The sequence below is a fragment of the Salvelinus fontinalis genome, chromosome 8 (genome assembly GCF_029448725.1).
Source record: "Salvelinus fontinalis isolate EN_2023a chromosome 8, ASM2944872v1, whole genome shotgun sequence".
Taxonomy (NCBI): Eukaryota; Metazoa; Chordata; class Actinopteri; order Salmoniformes; family Salmonidae; genus Salvelinus; species Salvelinus fontinalis.
In genome coordinates this window covers 13,217,672-13,239,985 of record NC_074672.1, presented here as the reverse complement: position 1 = coordinate 13,239,985, position 22,314 = coordinate 13,217,672, and the positions used below count along the sequence as shown (strand labels likewise).

At 41.5% G+C, this 22,314-nt stretch overlaps 2 protein-coding genes across 2 annotated transcripts; one reads left to right on the top strand and one right to left on the bottom strand.

The window, feature by feature from the left end:
- Nucleotides 1–283: 283 nt before the first annotated feature.
- On the top strand, nt 284–2,847 carry LOC129860613 (acyl-coenzyme A diphosphatase FITM2-like). Its single transcript, XM_055931192.1, has 2 exons — nt 284–629; nt 1,268–2,847. The coding sequence occupies exons 1-2, from the start codon at nt 385–387 to the stop codon at nt 1,830–1,832; spliced, it is 810 nt and encodes a 269-aa protein (XP_055787167.1). The 5' UTR covers nt 284–384; the 3' UTR covers nt 1,833–2,847.
- Nucleotides 2,848–2,914: 67 nt separating this feature from the next.
- On the bottom strand, nt 2,915–22,140 carry LOC129860612 (ganglioside-induced differentiation-associated protein 1-like 1). Its single transcript, XM_055931191.1, has 6 exons — nt 21,635–22,140; nt 16,027–16,219; nt 11,731–11,904; nt 9,139–9,233; nt 7,965–8,079; nt 2,915–6,404 (listed from the first exon to the last, which is right to left on the bottom strand). Exons 1-6 carry the CDS (start codon nt 22,067–22,069, stop codon nt 6,061–6,063), a joined length of 1,356 nt encoding a protein of 451 aa, XP_055787166.1. The 5' UTR covers nt 22,070–22,140; the 3' UTR covers nt 2,915–6,060.
- Nucleotides 22,141–22,314: the final 174 nt, after the last annotated feature.

Sequence of the window (22,314 nt, the reverse complement as noted above, 5' to 3'; positions counted from 1 at the left end):
TTTATTTTTCAAGCAAAGTATAAGGGAGTTATACTGCAACCCAGTAGGTGGCGGTAATGCAACAAATTGGATGCCAACTGCCGTTAAACCTCATAGAAGAAGAAGCTTTCGCCCTTGTCTTGGTAACTTTGAAACCGTTCTCTGAACATGCGATTTATGAAAAATTACAAAAAGTAACTTGTTTCCCCTCCCACCATTCTCCATTAGTCATTAAACGTCACATGTACCATAGTGAAAACAATTAAACGTATTTAATGTCGTTGCTTGCCAATTGCCAAGATATTAATCAAATGATCTACTCATTCAAATCAATGTATATTTTTGGACAATTGTCTGAAATGCTGAAACGCAACGCTCATAGAGTTCATTGTGTAGAGAGGGCTGATGTCACGGTGTACTATACCAATCCCCTCATTCATTGGACCGCCATCAGCCATTCTCGTTCCAAGTGGTAACATGGCAGACGTGGATATCATCGTGAACAAGTTTGTGGCACTTTGGAGGATACCGTTTATCCGTCTTAAATTGCCGTGGATTTTCTTGGGTCTTTCAATGGTGGGATCCCTTGTCAAGTCGACACAGCTCGTCCCGGAGACATATTTTAGCAACAGCAGAAATGTTCTCAATATGTAAGTAGTCAGCTAACGTTACCGGTTAGCAAACTATCCACAATGACAACTTGATTTAGCTAGTAGAAAGTTCGCTAGCTAGGTAACGTTAGCTTGCGAAGTGGCAAACCCTTGCGAGCACAGGAACGACTAGGGCCAAACGCCAGTGTTACTCAGTTAAACAGGCAAGTTAGCTAGCTAACTATATCCCCAGTTCTTCTTTCGTATTTATTTAACGTTAAAATACAAGGAGGAGCAACATGGAGGTTAGCTAGCAACAACCACTTACCACATTCATAAACACTAACGTTAAATACTTTAGCGCCTATTGACGATAGTATCTACTGACATGTGGAATTTTGTTAATAGTCCCGATGCCTACGCTTAACAGTAACTGGCTTTTTTATTTGAAATATTATTTCTGGATTATATGAATAATAAGGGGCATATCAACACAGGTTTAGAAAGCAATGATTATTGACGTTTCTAAACGTTACAACACCACATTGGAGTTTACACGAAGCCAAATGTGGGCGAATGTAATGGCCGAAAACCCTACATACGGCTAAACACTTGTCAGCAAGCAAGTTTACCTGTGTAGTCTGATTATCAACGGTCTGTGCTGCATCTTACATGACCACTTCCTATATCTCTTTCAGGTATTTTGTCAAAGTGTCCTGGGGCTGGACTTTACTGCTGTTGACCCCATTCATCTTCCTCATACACTACAACGACAGCTTGACCTTTGCCCTCCGGCGAATGAGCTCATTGGTGGTGGCCACAGCCATTTGGTACACCTTCACCGAGACCTTCTTCTACATTGAAGATGCCACAGGTACATGCCACAGGGATCAAGTCCCTCATAAAGAATTCACCACAAAGTGGAGATGCAGGAGTGCTGGGGGTCAATGGGACGGCTATGACATCTCAGGACACTCGTTCATTCTCTCGTACTCTGCACTCATCATTGCTGAAGAAATGGCACCTATGGCTACCATGGAGAGGAATCGGAACATTGTCCTTGATATGTTATATGTGTCCCTTAATGGAATAGTATTCATCTGGATATGGATGTTTATGTGTACCTCTGTGTATTTTCATAATTTCTGGCAGAACGGTCTCGGGACTGTTTTTGGAATTCTGGCATGGTTTGTCACATATCGGGTATGGTATCCAAAGCCCTTATCGCCTGGTCTTCCACTTAAGCCCACAAAGCAGAGTTGACTTGCTTAAAATCAGCACTACTTAGTACTAGGCTAAACATCCTACTCTCGCACTGCTGTGTGGCTCTGCAACGTTTGGCACCGTCAAACCATTACATTTAAAAACATTGACATTCTTCTGAGGGTCAGTGTTGACCGTTATTGCTATTTAAAGTTGTCTTTCCTTCAGAAAGGTCATTTTGGACAGGGGTCCGGGGTTGGTTTGCATGCAGTCCCGACTCCCTATGTGGCCGTAGGCAGCTGGTGTTCTTAAAATGACTCTGAAGTAATCCGAGATCATTGCAGTGCATGGCGTTGACGTCTAGGTCCAGGCCTAGGCTTATCAGCTAGCTAGTCTTCTCCAGGGTTGAGGTCCATATCATTACTTCCTGAATTGAATAAGGAATTCACCCAAACCTGAAAAAAATAAATAATAATAATTCACCCCACTCTGGTGGTCACGGTGTAATTTTTTGTTTTATGTTTTTGGCTTCAAATGTTTTATTTGTGTGGAAATATTTATTGTAGAGAAATGTATAAAGTAGCCTAATTAATTTGTTTATCAATGGCAAATGTAGTGTTCACTACATTTACAACGAGATACTGTAAGGCTTATCTGTAAGGTATTTTCAAGGTATTGTGGTTTGCGTACAGTTTTTATTGTAACACACAACCCTCAAATAAAAATGAGATCAGTTCTGGAGCTAGTTGTACAGATTGCCAGACGTCTCAAATGTCCAGCAGCTCTCAATCAGCATTGCTTTATTCATAAGGCCGAAATACAGTCAGACAAAATTGTAGCCTAACTATTTAATTTTGTTTTACAAATCATTAAGGACAACACACAATTCTTTCCAGAACCAAAGGATTCTAATCATATCAATGCTACTACTAGCTGTAGGTGCATCTGTTTATTCTCAGCACTACCTAGGGACATGGAATATTGAGTATGATGTACAAGTACAGTTATTGTGAAATGAATTGTATTTTAAGTAGATTGCATGACTGTGCACTCAAATAAACTTCTTTAACAATGAGGATATTGTCTGTCTTGTTTGTATGTGAGAAAAAAAGAGTATAAAAGAATGGAGAAAATACATTACATTCAATTATAAATGTTGAAATAACAGTTTATATTCTCCAGTTTCTATTTTTCAATTTCATAATACATTTTTTGTTGATGGCAACTGAATAAATTAAGGCTTATGAACAAACACAGTGCAATCTAAATAAATGCATGTTTAAAAAAATAAGAAATACTATTGTGTAATATGCCCACAAACAATGACTAAGAGTACTCAACTTGATGAATTCATTGTCTCGAGAGTTCTGTGAGCCATATGAATTACAGACCTTATTTGCAGGGATTCATTTTTCAGTTGTAAGAAGCAGATCATTATCGGTGACAATGGTGCTTGTTATAATGAGACATATGCAAGCCTTGACAATGATAGGCTGGTTATGGAAAGGTGATTTCTCAATTGGTCTCTGACATTTCACCCAGACAGTGTTACAGTTTATGTATCAGTGAAAGTCCCAGGAGGAGCCACAATAGTGCAAGAAGAAAAAACAAAATGAAGTGGATTGTAGACACTTGTGTTAAACTACCGTATGGCTAATAATGAAAGACAGTGTATGTATTAGTTGAGTACTAGGCAAACTGTCAAATGTGTTACCTTGCTTACTTCCAACTTTAAAAACAGCTTCAACTTAAGATATTCAAACCTGTGCCATTTCATGTTATTGTTCTTATACAGGTGACTGCTGGAGTCATATGTTCTTTCCATTATATAGATCTCCAAAGCTCAACATATTGTGAATCATTTTGTTTTTACAGTTCTTCTGCACCGAATATTTTTTTTTGTCACCAACAAACAAAACAGGTGATGATGAACTGTAACTTCTCAACTTCTGGTTTTCAGACAAACTTGTAGGTCTGGTTTCCCAGACAAAGATTAAGCCTAAACCTAGTCCTGAACTAAACAGTTATTTCAATGAATATTCTTCATTTAGTATGCTTTTTAGTTCAGGACTAGGCTTTATCTGTGTCTAGGAAACCGGCCCCAAGTGTGTCTTAACAAGGAGAAGTAATACAAGTGAAACCATTAGGTAGGGGCCGAATCCCAAAATTGCACCCTATTCCTTACCTAGTGCACTACTTTTGACCAGAGCCATATGGGCCCTTGTCAACATGAGTGCACTACATAAGGAACAGGTTGCAATTTAGGACATAGATATCCCACACAGCTGACACATTGCTAATGAAACATTGGTCATTGTCTTCGGTTCAGAATCCTCTTCCAACGCCCCATCTCAGTAGTAATCAGCCATGCAGTCTGTTAACAACCACCTGCACAGTTACTCTGTTCACTCAAAGTGAATGAATCTCACGTCTTTCCTCTTCCTCAAAACACCTTGAAAAGAAAAAGTATATTTCTCAGTTGTCTCCCATGCCTTGACAAGGAGTGGACGGATGTTTAAGCAATTGAAATAGAGCTGAAGATCCAAGATTCCTCTTCTCTTCTCGTTTAATGCTCTCCTGTCTCCTCTCCCTCCTCGAGGGAGAGCACAGATTCTGGCTCTGTGGAAAAACAGAACTGGAGCTTCCTGTATTGCATCTTGTCCTTTTTCTTTTTTTACCCAGACCTCATTTAAATATAAATAAATCATTGTAACCATACAATGCAAACCCTGCTAACGTTCCACATTCGTCTGTGTACATGCTAGCCCTCCTGAATAGAGGGGAACATTGTATAGTTCAGTCAGACTCCAGAGGGGTTTCTTATAAGAGGTTTGGGTTGTAGAAGTTTAGGTTAAATGCCTAGTTATACCAGTCATATAACAAAATATACAAAAAGGTTAGTTAGCTGAACTAAAACTCCTGGAATCCCAAAAATATCAGCTATTCAGGTGAGTATTTAACTGAACAATGTAGAATTTCATAATCACTCTATAGGGGCACTGTTAAAGGCCACTGACTGATTCCCCGCTCAATATTGCAGAGGGCTCAATTTACCCTTTTAGTATTTCTCCATCATACCACTGACTTTCAAGGATCAGTTTATGCTCAGTTCAAAGCTGTGGTGTGAGAAATGAGAATCACCTTTTATTAATGAATGAATGGATGGAGCGCATATGTTTTCATGGTGCTCTAAAGGTAGTGTCTGTATTTGGTTGGTTCAGCCGATCCCAAATCACTCCCGACCCATTCCCTCTGGCCCAATGTTTGCATATCTGAAGGGTCTGGGTAGGTATAAGCAGTGTAGTTGTGGAGCTCACAGATCTGCAAACAAGAGTTATGGCCAAGGGATAGCGAGCTAATTGGGACCGACTGGACGTCTTGCTATCCTAACGTCTCATCTGGCAGTTTTTGGCAGCACAGGAAGTATCAGAAGTGCAGTATCAGTGTTCATCATGTCAATTGACTGGGTTTTAATAACGGAAACCCCAGGCCAACAGAGGAGTGAAGGGCAATAGGTGAACGCCAAAACAATGATGGAAAATTGTATTAAAGGGGATATTTCTGGATGTTACCAATAAGGCCCTTTATCATCTCCCCAGAGTCAGATGAACTCGTAGATACCATTTTTATGTCGCTGCGTGCAGTTTGAATGAAGTTGCTAACTAGCATGAGCGCAATTGCTTACTTGCGTTAGCGCAATGACTGGAAGTCTAATGGTATCTGTTAGCTCCCAGTCATTGTGCTAACGCTAGTTAGCATTGGCTCGCGAAACTACCTCAAGCTTCCTTTATACTCTACACGTTGACATAAAAATGGTATCCACAAGTTCATCTGACTCTTGGAAAGTAGATAAAGGACCTCATTGTCAAAATCCAGAAATATCCCTTTAATAAAACTCTAGTACATGCAGGGTGTGGATGAGCCCCACTTTGGGTATGGTGATGCAATGTCAAAACATTCTGTCTGGCTCTCTCATGTGTAAAGAATATGACCATAATGATAATTCAATATAACTGAACCTAAAGCATGTCTCCAAAATGAGCTAATGAGAAAGTAACAGGTTGATCGATAGACCAGAAATTAAATAGATGAAGGCATTGAATACCAGAAAAATTTGCTGTTAAGAATTCCTTTGCGTATGGAATGTTTGTATATTCTTTGTTCACCCAGGTAAGTAATAGTGTTCTCTATATAGATTCATATTTTCCTGCTGTCGTAAAACATTACAGAAAAGTTTAAACATCACACAAATACACAGACATTTAACACAAGGAGGTGGGGGCGTTCACTACACATATTTCTTTTTTAAAAACCAATAGGCAAAGTATCCCATCCCTCCCAGAGAACCCATGAGGAAAGAGGCCCCGAAAAAAGATGGCGGCTTCTTTTTTACCATTCGGAATGCGTTAGGTAGAACTGCTGACAGGAGGGTTGTGTGGATGTCGCCCAAAACCTTGCGGAAAGCGTAGCGTTTTTGCACCCGCTCGAAAAAGGACTGGAGGTTGGGTCGGCTGCCGTCCTCCCAGTATTTCTTTGAGAGTCCCAAGAACTTAAGCCTGTGCAACAAGGCTCCCAGGCAGACATCAGCTAGTGTAAATTCAGGTCCACATAGCCACAACTCACACTTTTGACCTGCCAAAGGGAAAAGAAAACATGACACTGTAGCAGAGTGGTATGAAGTAGCCTTGTCCCAGATATGTGTGCTGTCTTGTCAACTCTTATATGACCATAGTACAGTGGCAAGAAAAAGTATGTGGATTTCTGCATAAATTGGTCTTCAAATTTGATCTGATCCTCATCTAAGTCACAACAATAGACAAACATAGTGTGAGGTTGTGTCAGCTAAAGACTTAAAGAAATCTCTGGAACATGCTAACATCTCTGTTGACGAGACTACGATACGTACAACACTAAACAAGAATTGTGTTCATGGGAGGACACGGAAGAAGCCACTGCTGTCCAAAAAAAACATTGCTCAGGTCTGAAGTTTGCAAAAGTCCACCTGGATGTTCCTAAGCACTACTGACAAAATATTCTGTGGACAGTTGAAACTAAAGTTGAGTTGTTTGGAAGGAACACACAACACTGTGTGGAGAAAAAAGGCATAGCACACCAACATCAAAACCTCATCCCAACTGTAAAGTTTGGTGGAGGGAGCATCATGGTTTGGGTCTGCTTTGCTGCCTCAGAGCCTGGACAGCTTGCTATCATCGACGGACAAATCAATTCCCAAGTTTATCAAGACATTTTGCAGGAGAATGTTAGGCTATCTGTCTGCCAATTGAAGCTCAACAGAAGTTGGGTGATGCAACAGGACAACGACCCAAAACACAGAAGTAAATCAACAACAGACTGGCTTCAACAGAAGAAAATATACCTTCTGGAGTGGCCCAGTCAGAGTCCTGACCTCAACCTGATTGAGATGCTGGGGCATGACCTCAAGAGAGCAGTTCACACCCGACATTCAAAGAATATTGCTGAAATGAAATAGTTTTGTAAAGAGGAATGGTCCAAAATTCCTCCTGACCGTTGTGCAGGTCTGATCCGCAACTACAGAAAACGTTTGGTTGAGGTTATTGCTGCCAAAGGAGGGTCAACTTGTTATTAAATCCAAGGGTTCACATACTTTTCCCACCCTGCACTGTGAATGTTTACACAGTGTGTTCAATAAAGACATGAAAATGTATAATTGTTTGTGTGTTATTAGTTTAAGCAGACTGTGTTTGTCTATTGTTGTGACATAGATCAGATAAAATTTTATGACCAATTTATGCAGAAATCCAGGTATTTTCAAAGAGTTAACATACTTTTTCTTGCCACTGTATTTGCAGTTGACAAGATAGAACAAATCTGGGGCCAGGCTAGGACGATAAAACAGAATATATTTGGTAATGTCTGAACTGAAGGGCATAAACATAAATAACATGGCAACAGTAAACATGTCGTCCCCCACAAATGGGCCCCACCCCGTGTGACTAACAAATTTCAGTTAATTACTATATCTTCCGCCTTGGGCCAATCAGTGTAATTTTGTAAATACCGGATCTCTATGACAAGACACATCATTCACCCAAGTTTTGTCAAAATCAGGCCAGTGCTGTCTGAGATATTGCGTCTGACAATCATATGGACAGAGGCAGGTCCACAGTCCCCTCCCCGATTTCATTGAGGGGGACACTAATCTCCCCTTACCTTTATACTCGATTTTCCTCTTTTCTAGCTCGGCCTCCACCTGATCTAGTACCATCGCCAACTCGCCAAGGATCTTCTTCAGGTAGCTGACATTGTCGTGGTCCAATATTTTTGCCTGTGAGCACAAGAGTAATCCCATATCACATACAGTATATACGCTTCAGCTCTCGGCGGTTCCATTCTGTGAGCTTGTGTGGCCTACTACTTTGCGGCTGAGCTGTTGTTGCTCCTAGACGTTTCCACTTCACAATAACAGCACTTACCGTTGACCAGGGCAGTTCTAGCAGGGCCGAAATTTGCTCAATTTTATACACCTGTCAGCAACAGGTGTGGCATAAATAGCCAAATCCACTCTTTTGAAAGGGTGTCCACATACTTTTGTATATATAGTGTAGTGTATGTGAAACCCATCTCCATCTCTATGCCTATATTCAGTCTCACACCATGGATAGCCTCTCACGGGCCAATACCTCTTGGAAGATCACATGAAACATACATGGACAACATCTGCCAAGACACTGGTCTCAACAGAAGACCTACCAGTTATCATGTGCTATGTCATTGTCTGGCACAAGCAAGTAACTAATCATATCTGTGTCCCCTTGGAATACAATAACAGAGGAAAATAAACCTATTTGTAACAGTGTAACTAACAGTGGTAAATGAACATATTTTCATATAGGTACTGACTAAAGATAGGCAGAGCCAAGCCGTTAAAGGGAAACCATTTCCTTTAGCCAGCAGGTTGGCCCTGGCAGTAGCAGCTATTCATGTTGATATATTATGGGTCAACAAAGAACTAACACAGAACCTTGCACAATCACTTGGGGTAATTGCACAATATCTATCCTACATCACACTGAAACATTGTCAAAAACAACCACGTTGGAGATGCTCTGTGTAGTAAAAATGTACCCAACAGCTCATATTGCTTACAGTTGTCAATGTGACCAGTTAATTTGAGTAAGAACAGCATCACCTCATCTTAACAATCTTGTAAGGCCATGCTCATTTAAAGAAATTGTTATATGCCTCTTAAACACAGATACACACACACACACGGTATTTAGAGCGAACGGAAAGGTCAATTGTTTGTACTGTGACAATCATCTGTAATGTTTCTCTCTTTTAAGGCTTCTCCTGTGGTCTGGTGGTGCCATGCTGCCAGTCTTACCATGAGTTTTTTCTGCTTGGAGAGGTATGGCTCTGTCAGAGTGGGCTCCTCATGGTCCAGCTTCATCAGCTCAGACGCAGCGTTGGTCAAGTGTCCTAAGGACAGAGAGACAGAGACATCACTGACTCCTGGATGAAATAGTGAGATAAGAGACAATAGTCAGTGACTATTGGAGTAAATACCTCTGATAAACCCTTCTGTCACCACAACTGGCGGTCTAAAACAGTACCAAAGGCAGAGAGTTTATGTTCAATAACAGCAAATGATCAAGTGTATACGTTCCTAGTTGACAAGAGTATAATTCGTTAGCAATACACAACTTACAAATACGCAGAGATCCCATTAAATCTGCATTTCCCAAGGACAACCCATTTCAGTTATAAAGTGTGAGATATAAATCAATAACATGTTGTTCATAAAACACATGAATGACTCTGATTAAATATAAACATTGGTGTACCGCCTTAAACAACAAATAAAGCATCAAGTTTATTTAACAGACATCAACACAGGGCATGAGGTTTCCTCGTTAATTTATTCCACTGCAGGCTTTTGGCTGGACTAGCCTTTTTCTTGATTTACACAACACGTCCATGAAGTAAGGGTTAATGTACTGAGTGCAGACTCAATGACCTAATATCGCATACAGAGAATGAATGACATTGCTTCAATTCAATTTGATGGATTTTAACTATAAACAAGGTGAAATTGGACAGCGTAATTTGGTTGATGACAACCTGTTAACATAAAAATGTTGCGAGAACGCTGAATGGTAATGGATTATTATATCAGTTTTCATTTTGTTTTGGGATATTGCGGATCACGAACTCTGTTTATATTCAATATGATATTATTACAATGTGCACGTGACTTACATGTATGCATTTTTGATGTCTACTAATAAACATCTCAAAATAATTTAGTTCATACTACAGTTGAAGTTGGACGTTTACATACACTTAGGTTGGAGTCATTAAAACTCATTTTTTCAACCACTACACACATTTCTTGTTAACAAACTATAGTTTTGGCAAGTCGATTAGGACATCTACTTTGTTCATGACACATGTCATTTTTCCAACAATTGTTAACAGACAGATTATTACATTTATAATTCACTGTATCACAATTCCAGTGGGTCAGAAGTTTACATACACTAAGTTGACTGTGCCTTTAAACAGCTTGGGAAATTCCCGAAAATGATGTCATGGCTTTAGAAGCTTCTGATAGGCTAATTGACATAATTTGAGTCAATTGGAGGTGTACCTGTGGATGTATTTCAAGGCCTACCTTCAAACTCAGTGCCTCTTTGCTTGACATCATGAGAAAATCAAAAGAAATCAGCCATGATCTCTGAATTTTTTTGTCTGGTTCATCCTTGGGAGCAATTTCCAAATGCCTGCCACGCTCATCTGTACAAACAATAGTACGCAAGTATAAACACCCTTGGACCACGCAGCCGTCATACCGCTCAGGAAGGAGACGCGTTCTGTCTCCTAGAGATGAACGTACTTTGGTGCGAAAAGTGCAAATCAATACCAGAACAACAGTAAAAGACCTTGTGAAGATGCTGGAGGAAACAGGTACAAAAGAATCCACAGTAAAACGAGTCCTATATCGACATAACCTGAAAAGCCGCTCAGCAAGGAAGAAGCCACTGCTCCAAAACCGCCATAAAAAAGCCAGACTACGGTTTGCAACTGCACATGGGGACAAAGATCGTACTTTTTGGAGAAATGTCTTCTGGTCTGATGAAACAAAAATAGAGCTGTTTGGCCATTGTTATGTTTGGAGGAAAAAGTGGGAGGCTTGCAAGCTGAAGAACACCATCCCAATCGTGAAGCACGGGGGTGGCAGCATCATGTTGTGGGGGTGCTTTGCTGCAGGAGGGACTGATGCACTTCACAAAATAGATGGCATCATGAGGATGGAAAATTATGTGGATATATTGAAGCAACATCTCAAGACATCAGTCAGGAGTTAAAGCTTGGTCGCAAATGGGTCTTCCAAATGGACAATGACCCCAAGCATACTTCCAAAGTTGTGGCAAAATGGCTTAAGGACAACAAAGTCAAGGTATTGGAGTGGCCATCACAAAGCCCTGACCTCAATCCTATTGAAAATGTGTGGGCAGACTTGAAAAAGTGTGTGCCAGCAAGGAGGCCTTTAAACCTGACTCAGTTACAACAGCTCTTGTCAGGAGGAATGGGACAAAATTCACCCAACTTATTTTTGGAAGCTTGTGGAAGGCTACCCGAAATGTTTGACCCAAGTTAAACAATTTAAAGGCAATGCTACCAAATACTAATTTAGTGTATGTAAACTTCTGACCCACTGGGAATGTGATGAAAGAAATAAAAGCTCAAATAAATCATTCTCTCTATTATTATTCTGACATTTCACATTCTTAAAATAAAGTGGTGATCCTAACTGACCTAAGACAGGAAATTCTTCCAGGAATAAATGTCAGGATTTGTGAAAAACAGAGTTCAAATGTATTTGGCTAGGGTGTATGTAAACTTCCGACTTCAACTGTATGTGAATATTTTACAATTAATTGTAAATGGTTACACTGAACTTGACTTGACTTACTACGTATTTCAGCTGTGGCATACTTTGGAATCATGGAGTCGGTGGTGAGCTCTGGGTGCAGGATACAGCCGTGTGTGTAAGCATCCATGGGCAGGCCGTCCAGCAGCTCACGGTACTGCTGCACACGCTCGTGGAGTGGAGAGCCAGCATCGGGAATTAGCTGGGCCACCGTTTCTAAAAAGAAACCAGGTACACACAGACAGAGGTATTTACAGCCAAACATACAGTGCATTCGGAAAGTATTGAGACCCCTTAACTTTTTCCACATTTTGTTACATTACAACCTTATTCTAAAATTGATTAAAATTTATTTTCCCCTCATCAATCTACACACAATACCCCAGAATGACATTTTTGCAAATGTACTTTTTTTTTACACAAGTATTCAGACCCTTTGCTATGAGACTTGAAATTGAGCTCAAGTACATCCTGTTTCCATTGATCATCCTTGAGATGTTTCTACAACTTGATTGGAGTCCACCTGTGGTAAATTCAATTGATTGGACATGATTTGGAAAGGGACACACCTGTCTATATAAGGTCCCACAGTTGACAGTGCATGTCAGAGCAGCAAAACCCAAGCCATGAGGTCAAAGGAATTGTCCGTAGAGCTCTGAGACAGGATTGTGTCATTGCACAGATCTGGGGAAGGGTACCAAAACATTTCTGCAGCATTGAAGGTCCCCAAGAACACAGTGGCCTCCATCATTCTTAAATTAAGAAGTTTGGAACCACCAAGACTCTTCCTAGAGCTGGCCTCCCTACCAAACTGAGCAATTGGGGGAGAAGGTTCTTGGTCAGGGAGGTGACCAAGAATCCGATGCTCACTCTGACAGAGCTCCAGAGTTCCTCTGTGGAGACGGGAGAATCTTCCAGAAGGACAACCATCTCTGCAGTACTCCACCAATCAGGCCTTTATGGTAGAGTTGCCAGACGGAAGCCACTCCTCAGTAAAAGGCACATGACAGCCCGCTTGGAGTCTCAGACCATGAGAAACAAGATTCTCTGGTCTGATGAAACCAAGATGGAGGAAACCTGGCACCATCCCTACGGTGAAGCAAGGTGGTTGCAGCATTATAATGTTTCGGATGTTTTTCAGTGGCAGGGACCGAGAGACTAGTCAGGATCGAGGGAAAGATGAACGGAGCAAAGTACAGAGAGATCCTTGATTAAAACCTGCTCCAGAGCGCTCAGACTGGTGTGAAGGTTCACCTTCCAACAGGACAACGACTCTAAGCACACAGCCAAGACAACGCAGGTGTGGCTTTCGGGACAAGTCTCTGAATGTCCTTGAGTGGCCCATCCAGGGCCAGAACCATATTGATCATCTCTGGAGAGACCTGAAAATAGCTGTGCAGTGACGCTCCCCATCCAACCTGACAGAGCTTGAGAAGAGCTGAGGAGAAAAATGGGAGAAACTCCCCAAATACAGGTGTGCCAAGCTTGTAGCATCATACCCAAGAAGACTCTATTTTAATAAAATAAGGCTGTAACGTAACAAAATGTGGGAAAAGTCAAGGGGTCTGAATACTCTCCGAATGCATTGTAACACATAGGACCATATAGCATTCTAACATATAGACCTGTAACATAAATAGATAACACTGTATACCAACTTCAGCCTTTACTTTATGTGCAATAGTCCACTTACAAAGCCTAACAATGGTGTGTCAGGGGGATTTTACAGTGAATGGAGTAAGCTCAACTACAACCCTGTTTCTGACAATGGGAAACATGGGCCAATATGCAGAACCAGAATAAAACGTTCCGCAAGATCAACAAATAGCTATGTGTTTTTACTTTAGATTAAGATACTAGCTAGTTTAGGTAGGCTATGAGCTGCTTAGGGCTGGCCAGAAAGCTGTGACTGATGACGGGGAGTGGGGACGGGATTTTCCAGTTTGTGCTGTTAATTTGGTCGTGTGTCTTTAAGGTGGAGCCGGAGGCCTGGAGCTGTACCCGACAGACTGCTGACTAATCATTCCAGGCTCAACAGGTCGACTTGGGCATGGCTGTGGCCGTACGTGGCTTGGCTTTGGAGGTCTGCTGCTGGTGCGCTCTGCTGCAGCACTAAGCAGTAAAGGGTTGTGAATATCAGAGCAGGCTCCTTGTTAAAACAACCCCCACCCATCCTCAGACAGAACACAAACAGGGGCATGGCCTTGGCTTGGACACAGCCACAGCACTGCTGCACCTCGTGCCAACATGATGATGGTGCACAATAAAATGTCGCACTGGAGAGAACCCACTGAACTCACTATGTTTTACTGCCCAGTCACATCTCACTCTGATACATGGCAAGCAAATGGGATACTGCTGACAAAATACCAAAACAAGATCCTCCCAGAGAAAGCATAAGGAGAGCATAAAGAGAGATTAAGGTTCAGTTTGCCTGGCTACCCAGACACCTTGCTCTGCTAAAATGCTACGCCCACAAACCTTTTTTTTTCTCCGCAAGGAGTCTGGATATGACCATATGGTGCTTTCAAGACAATTGGGAACTCTGAAAAAAAGGTCTAATCATGACATCAGTTATCTTCAAGTCGGAAAGTCGGAGCTATAGAAAGATTCCAGAGTTTCCGACTTGGAATTCTGAGTTGGATGACTGTTCAAAAAAATAAATCCCGGTCTGAGCTAGTTTTTTTCAGAGTTGGCAGTTGTCTTGAACGCAGTGAAGTTGGAAGTTGGAGAGTTCCCAGTTGTTTTGAATGCGGCATTTCTCCCCAACCCTTCACCGAATGCGAACACATTCATGGCGTCTGATTGGTCCCAGAAAACAAATGGGTTGGGCCAGAGCCAGAACACGTGGTTGAAGCTGTGTTTTCGAAGTACATAATTGGCTTTAATACTGTGATTGGTTAGAGGAGATCCAATTGCTGATGACTTTGTTTTCACCATAAACGACGTCACTCAAACGACTTTCAATGATGGCAGATTCACACTAAAGTCTGTAGTGAATGACAGAACAGCGTAAGAACGTAGTGTGAGGCGTCAGGCTAGTGCTTAGCTACCATAAAATAGTAAGTGATATGGCAGTGGATTTCACCTTGCTAGAGGTAGGATTTCACCTATAGGCTAACTTGAGTTGACTTGGCACTAGATTTCCTGTCCTTTACTATGACAGGATTTTCTCTGCTGCTTCATCTACACTTCCTAGGCCAACTCCAGTCCCCTTTGGCCGGGTGCATTAGAAAGTACACAGAATTGGAGACAATATCTGTAAATCAAGCAGCTGAATGACACATCCTCTTTAAAATAAGCATGAGGTCTGGGTCGTGTTCAGTAGGGCTAAAAAGTTTTCCAACAAAGTGAAGCAGGCAGATAAACTACTCTGACATATACTATGCTAAATGCTTTGCTACACTGGTCCCTGCTGAACACAAATCTGCTACTCAACAGCCATATTGAACATTAATATAAACTGAAAATAATCAAAATGTCATTAAAAAAATAGCTACATCTGTTTAAAATAAAATAAGAGCTTGAAAGTAACAAATGGACGTTAATGACATGAGAGAAATCATTGGAGCACATCTGTTGCAACTGAAATCTGAAATCAGTATAGTTGGCTTCTATAGCATCAAGCCTCTCTGTCATGGATGGGTGAGTATGAAGTATCTCGATCTGAAGTAAGAGGAAGTCCTTCATCCATTGGCCATGGTAAATTCTGTATCCCTGCAGGCCTTACTGGAGCCATTCTCTTGGGACATTACATAACGACCCACAACCACCACCGCAAATGACCCATAGGACCATGATAGGACACGCGATATATTGAGAAAAACATGGTGCACAGAATAGGGTTGAATTACACTTCCCTGATGAAAAATAGCTTGACACGGTTTACAAACATTAAAATAGCAACCTTAAGCCTTAATAGAAACCTCAAAACGTCTATACTCTTTGCTATGCAGCCGCCAGCCAGTCACTAACTTCATGTCATGGACGATCATTGATCCTTGAGCTGCAGTGAACCATAAGATTGGCCAATTAGATGTATCTCTGTTCACAACTGTTCACAATTCAGTCTGTAAGTATTCAATAACCTGGTAAATACTGTTTATAGTCACTAATAAAGACATGAGTAGCCCTGAAAAGCAGTACATCCCCAAGTTAGTCTCTAGGTAGGCCATCGCTATGACCTGGTTGTATACTGTTTGCTATGCAGTCACTACTGTAACATCATGGATGAAAAGAGACCCTAAAGTAACCTTACAGAGAGCATTTGCAGTCACTCACATCCCACTGCATTCACTAACATAATGGAAAAAGATCAAGTAGTCTGAAAGGCAATACCTCCCCCAAAATGAGCCTCTAGGTACTCTATAATCTGGTTGTAGTCTGAGACGATGGTGTCTCCGTGGATGAAGACGGCCACCTCCTCCCCCAGGTTGAGCCTCATGAACCAGGGCTCCTTGTGCTCGGCTATAGGGAGACTTACGTCCCTCTCTTCACACAGCAGACCCTTCTCATTGATCACCAGACGCACCTGGAGGAAACACAGAGAAACACTCAAGTTACATCTTCGTCTCATAGCAAAAGGCACACGTTACATCTACATTTCATCTTCATCTTCATCTTTCATCTTAGCTCAATTCTGTTTTTTTGTGGCTTTGTACAATCAGTACTCTTTTTTTTTTTTTTTTTTTTTAATTGAATCCCATTTTCTCCCCAATTTTCGTGGTATCCAATCGCTAGTAATTACTACCTTGTCTCATCGCTACAACTCCCGTATGGGCTCGGGAGAGACGAAGGTCGAAAGCCATGCGTCCTCCGAAGCACAACCCAACCAGCCGTACTGCTTCTTAACACAGCGCGCCTCCAACCCGGAAGCCAGCCGCACCAATGCGTCGGAGAAAACACCGTGTACCTGGCCCCCTTGGATGGCTCGCACTGCGCCCGGCCCGCCACAGGAGTCGCTGGAGCGCGATGAGACAAGGATATCCCTACCGGCCAAACCCTCCCTACCCCGGACGACGCTATGCCAATTGTGCGTCGCCCCACGGACCTCCCGGTCGCGGCCGGCTGCGACAGAGCCTGGGCGCGAACCCAGAGACTCTGGTGGCACAGTTAGCACTGCGATGCAGTGCCCTAGACCACTGCGCCACCCGGGAGGCCTACAATCAGTACTCTTGATGGTCCTTGTTATTACAATCTTATTACAAATATGTGCTAGTGAAGTGAATCCAAGAGGGAAATCCCTTCAGGTCTACAAGGGTTAACATTAAAAATAGAAATTGTAAGTTGCATTCGCAATTCAGCTTATTGTTGCTACTTGTACAATGTTTTGTTGAAGAACAATTTTAAAAGAAAACAATTATCTGTTTCTTTCTAACCAACTGCACGCCCCAGAGCAGAGAAGCCTGCTCTACACAAGTACAGACAAGCATGAAACAGGATGTTAGAAGTCCTTAGGAAAAAGTACCGTTCATGCATCACTGCCAGATGTAGGCCCCTTTATCTTTTGTGTTCATAATCCCAAGCAAAATAATTATGTTTTGTTGTGCTCAATACGAACTAAAAGGGCTTCTGTGAGGCAGACAGTATCCATTTACAGTGTCTATTAAAAGCCATGCCAAGCTCCATAGACGGATATTGTAGAACGAATATGAATTACACTGTGGAGGTTGAGGGGGCCATGGATTGACAAATTATAACAAAACATCACAAAGTGTGAGTGCATCAAATTATTAAAAAGTTCAAGCCTAGGAATTATTACAACCCCTGTCTAGTACAGGATAACCTTGTCCCAAGGCTATTGTGCACAGAGGGAGGAAGTCTAGTGTGTGAGACAGAACAGGAAGACCTTGTAGCTTGCTCAACTTAATGCAACAATTCCCATCACTGATTACCTATGTAACAGCATGAAACTTAAACAGTAGCTGAAGTAGATAACTGTAGAGAATTATTAGGGTATATACTCAACCAGAACAACGATTCAAGTATGACAAATATTCCTCAATCATTTGGTTGCAGCAAACGTACCAATCTAACTCTTCTAACCAGACTATTAATTGCACCTTAACATTAACTCCTCATCATAAACTCACTGACCAGGGCCATACTAGCACAGCTAACTTCCTGCAATTCTACACACTTGCCATGAGGCTGAGAGAGAAATGTGCTCATTTAAAGCTAATTTCCTGCAATTCTACACATTTTGACATGGGGCATAAAAGTTTTTTTTGCAGTTTTTAAGCTAAATTCGTAAATTCCCCAACCTCCAGATGGCCCCTCAACTCATGTGCTCAAATCACATTTTATTTGTCACATGCTTTGTAATCAACAGGTGTAAACTAACAGTGAAATGCTCACTTTCGGGCCCTTACCAACAATGCAGAGAGAGAAAACATTGAAATCATAGAAAAATAATAACACAAGGAATAAATACACAATGAGTAACAATAACTTTGCTATATACACAGAGTACCAGTACCGAGTTGATGAGGTAATTGAGGTAGATATGTGTATATATATACAGTGCATCGGAAAGTATTCAGACCCCTTGACTTTTTCCACATTTGGTTACGTTACAGCCTTATTCTAAAATGCATTTTAAAAAATCTACACACAATACCCCATAATGACCAAGCAAAAACAGGTTTTTAGACATTTTTGCAAATGTATTGAAAATATAAAACTTAAATATCACATTTACATACAGTAAGTATTCAGACCCTTTACTCAGTACTCTGAGGGGCGGCAGGTAGCCTAGTAGTTAGAGCATTGGACTTGTAACCAAAAGGTTGCAAGATAAAATCCCCAAGCTGATAAGGTACAAATCTGTCGTTCTGCCCCTGAACAAGGCAGTTCAGTTATTTTTTAAATAAAATAAAAACTCTGTTGAAGCACCTTTGGCAGTGATTACAGCCTTGAGTCACTTAGGTATGATGCTACAAGCTGTATTTGGGGAGTTTCTCCCATTCTTCTCTGCAGCTCTGTCAGGTTGGATGGGGAGCGTCACTGTACAGCTATTTTCAAGTCTCTCCAGAGATGTTCGATCAGGTTCAATTCCGGGCTCTTGCTGGGCCACTTCTACACTGTCTTGACTGTGTGCTTAGGGTTGTTGTCCTGTTGGAAGGTGAACCTTCGCCCCAGTCTGAGGTCCTGAGCGCTCTAGAGCCGGTTTTCATCAAGGATCTCTCTGTACTTTGCTCTATTAATCTTTCCCTTTATCCTGACTAGTCTCCCAGTCCCTGCCACAGTCCCTGCCACCACCATGCTTCACCTTAGGGATGGTGCCAGGTTTCCTCCAGACGTGACACTTGGCATTCAGGCTAAAGCGTTCAATCTTGTTTTCATCAGACTAGAGAATCTTGTTTCTCATGATCTGAGAGCCCTTCGGGTGCCTTTTGGCAAACTCCAAGCGGGCTGTCTTGTGCCTTTTACTGAGGAGTGGCATCCGTCTAGGACTGAATAGTGGAGTGCTGCAGAGTCATGGGGTCTGAATACTTTCCAAATGCACTGTAGGTAGGGCAACAGGATAGATAATAATCAGCAGCGTCATATGCAGGGGGTCCCCAACCAACGTGCTCATAATATGCTACATGTCGGTGCCCCGACCTCCAGGGGGCCCTCAACTGATGTGTTCATATGCTATGCAATCGGCCCTATCACTGACATGGATCCACTGATAACCACTGACATCTGAGTTGGAACCACCAGAACCATAGATAGCGATAAAGATCTCTATATCTGACCCAGGGAACCACTGACACCTGAGTTGGACTCACTGACATCTGAGTGTTGACTACTGTATAAGATCTAGCAGTAGAGACTTACAGGCTCTGGGGTATACTGTAGTGACAAAGGTGTAAATCTCCAACCTCCTGCAGCAGTTAAGACTGACAGACAGTGAAGTATTTCTCTTCAACTGCTTCAAATGATGCTGTAACCTTAAGGTATCAAACTCATGCTATAGCATTCCTCTTGTGGACAATTCATCATTTACTGTATGTCAGGTGGATCAATGATTAAATGAACTACATTATGAGATATAGTTTACATACATTGATGATTTTCTAAAGATATCAAGAAAGACAGGTTTGTACAGGTTAATGCAATGACAGAGCAATTTTTTGTCTGTCTCAGCTATATTTGCAGTCTTGGACATCTGTCTTAGTCCTCCTTAGTTTGATCAAAATCCCTATATGGATCATGTGAATTGTGCAAGAACATAAATGGATGTACTTTTTATGGCATACTCAAATATAAAACACATTTGCCTGTTTGTTGGCCACATACTGTATATTGGTGCTGAGAGGACAGAGGAAGCAGGGTATCCTAACATTCCCTGTTCATTATCTCAAGTCCAATGCCGCCTAACCATCATTGACAGCAACCTCAAGTTGTACAAAGTACACTTTGCTTAATGACAGTTTTAGGCTACTGTATTAAGATGTAGCACTGTCTAACGTAAAGGAATGCAACCTCTCTAAGTGGAACCCTCGACAATGACGTTTACATTATGTTTACTGTTACTGTTGAGTGACAACAGGAACAGATCAGCAGTAGCTCCCAGAGTGATTTGGAGCCAATAGCCTAATGGTTTGGAGTGGAGCAAAGCTAGCTGAGCACAATACAAACAGATGTGTAGAGCGGATGCCTAACCAGGTGCATAGCAACACTGGCCCACATGTTGTCTTCATTGCATGATGTTTCTATATGTCATATTGATGCTAAATGTTAATCCTGCCTTCACTATATGTGCATTTGGGAAAATCTAAATAATTATGTCTATATATTCAAAATGCGTAATATACACAGAGTTTGTAAAACTCTAAGAACTCTTTCCATGACATAGACAGACCAGGTGAATCCAGATGAAAGCTATGATCCCTTATAGATGTCACCTGTTAAATCCACTTCAATCAGTGTAGATGAAGGGGAGAAAACAGGTTAAATAAGTATTTTTAACCATTGAGACAATTGAGACATGGATTGTGTATGTGTGCCATTCAGAGAGTGAATGGGCAAGACAAAATATTTATGTGCCTTTGAACGCGGTATGGTAGTAGTTGCCAGGTGCACTGATTTGAGTCAAGAATTGCAACGCTGCTGGGTTTTCACGCTCAACAGTTTCCTGTGTGTATCAAGAATGGTCCACCACCCAAAAGACATCCAGCTAACTTGACACAACTATGGGAAGCATTGGAATCAACATGGGCCGGCATCCCTGTGGAACGCTTTCCATACCTTGTAGAGTCCATGCCAGATAAATTAGGTGTTCCTACTCTACACTCAGTGCATATAAAAAGTTATATCAAGAATATTTAGGCTAGTTAGCTGGCTAACTCTTGATCCTGTAGTATACCCCTCAGTAGAGAAAGGTATCTGTATCAAAAAGGCTTGCGATGGGCCCAATATACTATTGGAATAAAAATGGCCAAGCCTAGGAATAGATTTTTGAACAACATATGCACTAAAGTGAGAGAAAGGCACAGGGAAGGTTGCCTTTTGTTTGTTTTTCACAGAGATACCTCACTTTCAATCAATTATTTAGATTGTATATGTCGGACCACAGGAGGTGTAGCCTGATTTCTCATGAATGAAGCGAAGATTGTCCAACATAGCATATGCCTTGTTAGAATTAGACACCGTCTTCTAATCACCGAATCCATTGGAATATAACAGATATTGATCACCAATACAGTTATAGCCTATCCATCTCGTATACACCAATGTCGAGGAAAATGTCCACACCTGATGATGCAGAGGTTTCATAACGTCTCGTATGAGAAATATTGACAAAATTAAATAGTTTTTAACACAAGCGTGTAGGCCTACAACATTATATATATAAAACATCTAATATATTGAATAAAAAATATGGAGCTATAGCAGATATGATGTGTAAGAGACAGAGCGGGAACACCATTTCATTTTCATGCTGTCGGTGTGTTACCTTTTGAGAGGTGAAAGACTGCGTCCAGTGATACAAAACAAGCTTGTCTTTAGAGAAATTAGGTTTCGATTCTATAGCTGTCTCTTCGCTTTTCTCCATATCTGTTATTTCACCGTCTTCATCCATGGCTGAGATGGGCCACCAGCTACAGTTGGTGGGGGTAACATTGTTGGAAGACGCCATGACAGAGGGTTTTGTGAATGTGAGAGAGGACCAAGGGAGGGAGAGAGGAGAGATTGAAGGAGGGAGGGACAGAGAGAAAAGGAGAGAGAACAAGAGCGCAAAGGATTTCAGCACTACGAACAGAGCATCATAGATTCGACGCGACGCGGCAGCATAAATTTTGGACAGCGCCCGGTACTGAATTCTAGATATTTTTCTAGAACGCTTGCGTTGGCAAAAATGGTATAGCCTAATCCACACAACGTTAACCATTTACTCGAGCATGGGAATACGTTTACAATTCTATCATTGTGTAAACTATTACATCACACGCGCACAAACATGCGCCAGTGAAGAGAGGGTGCATTTTACGAGAAGGTCAAAGTGCTCTCTATGAGGAAGTAGTGTAGGAGAGCTGTTATTGCTAGGTCTTTGTTTTAAAAAGGATGGTGGCCAATATTGGTAGTTGGATTAAAAAGCATTCAAAGTATTTTATTTTATTTGTAGGAACAGGTTAC

Coding starts and splice junctions, on each gene's coding strand:
- LOC129860613 (XM_055931192.1), top strand. CDS start 385: ATGTCACGGTGTACTATACCAATCCCCTCATTCATTGGACCGCCATCA. Junction 630..1,267: donor AGCAGAAATGTTCTCAATAT/GTAAGTAGTCAG, acceptor TATCTCTTTCAG/GTATTTTGTCAAAGTGTCCT.
- LOC129860612 (XM_055931191.1), bottom strand. CDS start 22,069: ATGGTTAACGTTGTGTGGATTAGGCTATACCATTTTTGCCAACGCAAG. Junction 16,220..21,634: donor AGTCTTTCACCTCTCAAAAG/GTAACACACCGA, acceptor TGTTTCCTCCAG/GTGCGTCTGGTGATCAATGA. Junction 6,405..7,964: donor GAGGAAAATCGAGTATAAAG/GTAAGGGGAGAT, acceptor TCCCTTTGGCAG/GTCAAAAGTGTGAGTTGTGG.